Here is a 6544-nt window from a genome sequence, read left to right on the forward strand (position 1 = left end):
GATCACACTGGCAAATGGCAATATCATTTAATCTCTGACAGCAGAACATGGAGGTACAACAACCTGACTCAAAAGTCCATAAGAAATAAATCCAATTCTTTTCAGTTCTCATGTTTTTACTGACTAAATTGGAAGATATATATAAACTACAACCTAAGAATGATGCAAATGAAAAGCAGCAGATTTCAGAACACACTATATAATATGCATCTAGAGACTTGGATTTACAAAAAGTCCAAATCTACCAAATATACAGAGAAGGAAAATGACCTCCAGCAAAAAAAAAAGCCCGGTACCCCTTTTCCTCCATATATGAAATATATATATATAACCGCCCTATTTCCCCCCCTCATGCTGTCGAAGGAAATGAAAGATAAACAATGAAAAGAATATTGGCAGAAAACTACCGTAAAAATCATCAAAATAATGACCCTTTCTCTTTTGACTGTTGCAGCAGAATTTTCCCAACCTTCTCAATAAAACCAGCAAGGCTTGGGAGAGACATGGTACAAAACTTGTGCTATTGCTGCTGCTTTTCAGCTTCCTTTCCAATTTCCTTTTCATCAAGTAAAGGTAACTGCTCAGATTGGTCAACGGATGCCTCCAGTATCTTGTCTTTGATATCTGTTGACTTGCAATCTGAATTTGAATCAAAAAAGAGGCAAACCGCGGCACAATCATCAACCTTACAAAAAGGAAATTTTGTCCTCCATGCTTGAACAGCCGACTCAACCAGCACTCTAGCAGCAGTAGATCGTGGAGCAGTTGCTACAATGTCCACAACTTCTTCGTTTGATAAGACATCCCAAATCTGCCCACAAGAATCATATAGTTTAAAACAATTCAAATATTTCCAGCTAAGAAGAAACAACTCAAACAGGGAACTTTCAACGAGAGGGTCTAACATATGTTATATATTTGGTTAAGGCAGAAAGCTTAGAAATTTCGGGGGATGCTTGTCTTTAAATTTCCATGTAGTCAAGATTATTTTAACCAACTTTATGAAGGGTTCTGCATATTCTAATAAATTTTTGTATTATTTTCCTTCTACTATATTTTTGCTTTTGTAGAACTCTAGTGTCATTTTCATCCATCTAATCAAGTATTAACAGCAAATTATATTCCATAACCCAGTTAGGTGCACAGAAGATGCAAGGATATCTAGTGTGAGAGAATAGTCCAAAACATATTTGTTGTTGCAAGAGAATTTGGAGAATATAAAATTTCAAGTTACTACTACATAATATTGACCGTAAGAGAAAAATTGGTTACAACTTCAAAGGAAGGGGGAAGGATAAAGGTAAATCACCATATTGATGTAAAGAAAAAGCTTTTCCAAAATCCAAACAATTTACAAATTCCAATTTGAAAGAGGGTAGAAATAACGTGCATATCTGTAAATAAACATGGATTTGAAATACAATTGGTTCAAAAATATGTATTGAAACAGCTTTTGACATTTTGTGTTAATCATTAACATTAGTAGTTAACTCAAATGGTGTTAATCATATACATTAATAAATTTTGTAAGTTTACATGATAAGTGGGTTAGCTAAACAGTGAATGGTCAATTTAAATGCAGGTGAACTTGGCACCGAATTTGGTTTTTCAGCTTACTTAAGGAAATGCAAGTGGCAGCTCAAAATATCATTTAGAGACAATTTCATTCTAGAATTGACCAACTACAAATACGATATTGAACTGAATCAATTTCAACATGTAGATCATAAAAGCCGGTATATCAAAAGAAAAGAAAAAAAACCCTTATAGGCCTTACCCCATCTGTTGCTAATACAACAAATTCATCCTTCTCAGTAAGGCGGTGATATGAGACATCCGGAACAGAAATCAATCCAAAGTCCTTCAGGCAAAAATCTCCAAATGCCCGTGCCATAGCAAGACCAGGGAAATCAGAGTTAGGCAGCCACACCCGAGACACTTCAGGTTCATTTTGAAGGGAAAAAACCCTTCCTCTACGAAGCCTGATCCTCTCTTCTTCCCCTAAGTGAAAAACAAGTTCACATAAAACATCCATAACCATATAGGTAAAAACAAATGAAAATATAGTTTCACTTTCACCAATCCTGAATACATTTTTCACAAAAGTCATGTTTTCTAAGAGAGAACCAAAGAAATATACTGGATAAAACAAAAAAGAAAAAAGCATTGAATTTGTATTTCTTCAGAAAAAAAAAAAAGGAGTTATCTCCATAAAGCAGAGGGAAACCACTGTAACCTCCCAAAGACACAGGTAAAACGAAAAAAGAAAAGACAGTCAAACACAGCAGAACTTTCCTCCCAGCCCAAAGACACCTCAAAACAGGTACCAGGCTGTAACCATCAGGATAACTGGCTAGTCAATTTCCACTTTACAATTGACCAAACACTTACAAGAACTGGCTTCTAGTTATTTAACTTTAACCAGTATTCTGACTGTTAATATTTGCTATAACTTATATTTGAATGTCCAATATTTTACCTGCTGGTGATCAACTGACCACTATACTTTCCAACTATTTACACCGAAAAAAAGCTTAAATTATAGGCATGATTAATAAAGTTCAGATACCCAAAAAAATAAAATAAAAAAGATGTATCTCCAGCATCACATTTACAAAATGCAAAAGTGATAAGCCAAGGTAGAGCATATGGCCAAGGTTCTGAACATTCAAGGGTATGGATGAAAGTTTAGTATTAATCCGTCAGTATATTGAATGAAACACCATAAAAGAAAACCAATAAAACTAAAATAACAAAATGTTTGATAGTTTGATTTTTATATACTCAGGTGGCTAATGTACGGAAAAGTGATGTATAACAAACGTTCAATTTGTTTAGTCTCCTTTTAACATGAGTTATGTTATAAGGAATGGTCTGTTTGTTTCCTTTATGAAACTGTATTTTTTTTTTAGGGGAAAAAAAAAGACTTGTTTGATTTTTGATACCCTGTTCAAAACTAATATCTGTTTTCCAGTTTTTTTAAAAAAATAATCAGAACATCTCTTCTCAAATAAGGAGATGGAGTTCTTCAGATTATCAAGTTCATTCAGAACATTTACACAAAGGGGGAGGGGGGAAGAGAGAGGGAAAGCGAGATACTTGGAAGATTTGGCTTCAGGTCAACAGTCAACTGAACAGCTATAAGAGAATCATCATGATCTCGGGTACACAGTATAGCTCTTGAGTCGCCAACATTTCCAATAACAAGATCCAGCCCCTAAAAGAACATAATAGGTAAACCAAGTGTAAAAAACAAATAAGGAAATCATCAAGAGAATATTAAGTTATAATTTATATTTCTTACTTGCTTGACCAAGGTAACTGCTGTAGTCCCACTACAAAAGCAGTCAATATCAGGATGCAATTTCAGTTCTTTGTCCATAATCTTACAAGCCTTCAAAAAAGATTCTCTTAATGTCAAAATAGTATCTGTTTCATCATGTTCATGATCAGTGGGACTAGTTTTCTCGTCAACCAGTCTAAATCCATTCCCTTCAGATTTATAACTTCCTGTGGCACTGCTATTATCACTGAGTCCATCTCTATTCTTCTGATGCAAATCCCATTGGGCATTAAGCTTTAAAGGGAAAGAATCCCTAACTTTCTTTGCAACCCTGTGGCCATAAGGTCCATGACCATCAAAAACACCACAAAAAATGGTGTCTTCCTTTGAACAAAAGTTCTGCAAAAGGAAAATAGACAAAGTTTTGTGCACATTATTAACATTTATATCAGTCTCGGTGAAAACTGAAACAATCAAACTGTAAGCCAAACATATGAAGACTGAAACTGTAAGAGAAAGACAATAAAGAAACTATCAAAAATGGGCTAGGTCTAACTCATCCCTGTAACTCAACTCAAGGAGAAAGGATTTTTCAAGCCCGACAAGTAAGTATTTTGGTCATTCTTAGCTGATGTTGGAAATCTAAACAAAAACTACTATTCTATCTTGTAAAAGTGACGTATCTCATTCAAACTATGCTGAAGAGGGAAGACATGGAAAAAACAGTGATCTATTAATTAGACTATTTGAAAGCAAAAGAGATAGGATGTTGGTTACACCCCATTGCCAGCATCGGTGACATGACAAAGCACTACAATACAAACAAACAGCATAAGATTGAGCAAGAGTGTGTAATAACATAACTCATTGCGTCAAGGCTCCGTATATCGGTTCATATATTTTTTTTTTTTTTAAAATACTCAACAAACTAACTTTTTTAATTAAAAGATGAGAGCACTAAATCATGTACAATTGGACTAAGCTAAAAGATAATAGCATAATAAAAGAAAGTAAAACTGAAAAGATAAGTCACCCATTCATGGATGTTTTATAAAACATATAACAAGCAGAAAACCTACTCAGCTTTGACTCCCTTTCAAATAAAGAACTTTTTCACTTCCAAAAAGGAGAAAAATAAAAAGCGCGAGCCATCAGCATTTATTTATTTATAATATAATTTTTTTATATTAATGCAAACCGCATAACAAGTATACAGCAACAAATGGAATGTAAAAGACATCATATTTCATATCCCAAAACAAAATGAATGCTGAGAAAAAGGAAGGACCTAACCTCCCAAACAAGCATAGCATCTTGGTTGATCCCTTTCCTTCCCTGCTTGCAATACATAGACGCAACCTCGCTTGAGCCATTCACGAACATCCTCCCAGGCACTTTGGAATCAAAGGAAGAGGAAGCCCTCAACCTCTTCCGCTTCCCACCATCCATATCGGATTCAAGCGAATAAGGAAGAAGCGGAGGAGAACTACCACCAGCCCCAACCTCGGAGATGCACGATCCCATTCCCAATGCCCTCACAATGTTCAGAAAACACTCAAAACCCGCCAAACAGTCTGAATCAGAACCCCTCGCTTCCCCCACCAGATCCGTCCCATACCGATTCAACACCTCCACCGCCTGCCATCACCATCATCATCATAATCATAATCATATGGAAAATCACAAATCAAAGCACTCCATATTCAGATTCATAAACTAACACAACCAAATTAAAAATAAAATAAAATTGAACCTGAGTCATGATTGCAGTGAAATCCGATTGGATGAAATCAAGGGAAAATCAAATAGCGTATGAAGCTATGCGATGTATGCAACAGTAACCTCGTCGAAAACCGCGTGAATTGAACTCAAAAGGCGTGTGCTGAACAGCATGCAATAAAACCACGAAAAACCGAATGGAGATTCCCGATCCAGCGCTTTGGAGGATGCGTGGGTCTTGTTGGGAGAAAAGTTGGGAGCAGCGCTACCGTCACGAGCGGGTGCGTCACCGGCGGGTGGTGGCTTTCTAGGAATGGCTGTGACAAGGGATTTTGTTTCTCAGCCACGAAAAATATGGAATAATATATATATTGAGGGAAAATAGTAATAGTAATTGTAATGGATGAGAACGTGAAGGTGTGAAAGCAAAGCAGGGTCAGAAATAAAAAAAGAAGAACGTTGTGATGAGTAACACTGACACGTGGCTTGGACGGTGAATGATTGGATTTCTCAGGAGTCGATGGATAGGATTGTCGAATCACAAAAATAAATAATCATTCTCTTCTAACTAACCCACTCTCAATAACGGAAATATGTAATAAATATATTCTTTTCAACTTAACATTTACTATATATTTATTGTTAAATACATCTCGTATAAAATATTTAATCATACAAATATTTCTTAGTCTATATACAATCAATGAATTTTAATTTAGTGTTCATAAAAAATATTTTTTCTAAAATTTGAAATAATTATTCATTAAAAATTTTAATTTTCTTACATGCAAAATACTTTTTTTTATATTTTCATTCCTTCAAAATTTTAAATTATTAATTATGGAATTAATACTTATTTTAAGATTAATTAATAACAAATTTTAGGTATAAGAAAAAAGTCTCTCATTTTTTACTCAATGGTTAAGATTTTGCTGAACAAAAATAATACGTGAGAGAATCTAAAGTGGTGTATTAGATTAGAATTTTAAAGAAATTTTTTAGTTGAAAAAAGTTTAGTGAATTTTAAAGGACTTTGTAGAATTTTTATGACTTTTAAAATTTTGTAGGATTTTGCAAAACTTTCAATTAAGATTTAAATGGAGTTTGCAAGACTTTTAAGTTAACATTTTAATGGATTTCTACTGCACTTTGTAAATTTTGCAAAATTTCGTAAATTTTTGACATACAATAAGTATTCAAGATTTTTTTCATACATTCAAATTTAAAAAGAGTTAAAAACAAAAAAAAAAACAACAATGTATGGGGATAAATAATAATTATTATTATATGTAATATTATATTTTTTTAAATAGCATTCACCCACATGTTCATAGTTATACTAATCTTCCAAGCATTAACATTTTTTCGCTCTTACTCCTAGGTTTTAATAATAAACTCAAAATTATGATTTTTATTTATAGGTAATGTTGAAGATGAAGGTTCGTCTACCACTTTAATTGAAAATTTATCAGAATGACATTTTATATGAAGAAAGTTATGTAATGCTACATGTGCTAAAAATTATTCTAAACATTTCAAATT

The 6544-nt window shown here is 33.7% G+C and overlaps 1 protein-coding gene across 1 annotated transcript; it reads right to left on the minus strand.

Annotated features, from left to right (window-relative positions):
- Positions 1 to 2: 2 nt before the first annotated feature.
- LOC109801878 (putative protein phosphatase 2C 33) lies at positions 3 to 5383 on the minus strand. Its single transcript, XM_020363030.3, has 6 exons — positions 5037 to 5383; positions 4577 to 4921; positions 3305 to 3682; positions 3100 to 3217; positions 1778 to 2001; positions 3 to 811 (listed from the first exon to the last, which is right to left on the minus strand). Exons 1-6 carry the CDS (start codon positions 5043 to 5045, stop codon positions 521 to 523), a joined length of 1365 nt encoding a protein of 454 aa, XP_020218619.1. The 5' UTR covers positions 5046 to 5383; the 3' UTR covers positions 3 to 520.
- Positions 5384 to 6544: the final 1161 nt, after the last annotated feature.

The sequence above is a fragment of the Cajanus cajan genome, chromosome 4 (assembly GCF_000230855.2).
Source record: "Cajanus cajan strain Asha chromosome 4, NIPB_CcT2T_4, whole genome shotgun sequence".
Lineage (NCBI taxonomy): Eukaryota > Viridiplantae > Streptophyta > Magnoliopsida > Fabales > Fabaceae > Cajanus > Cajanus cajan.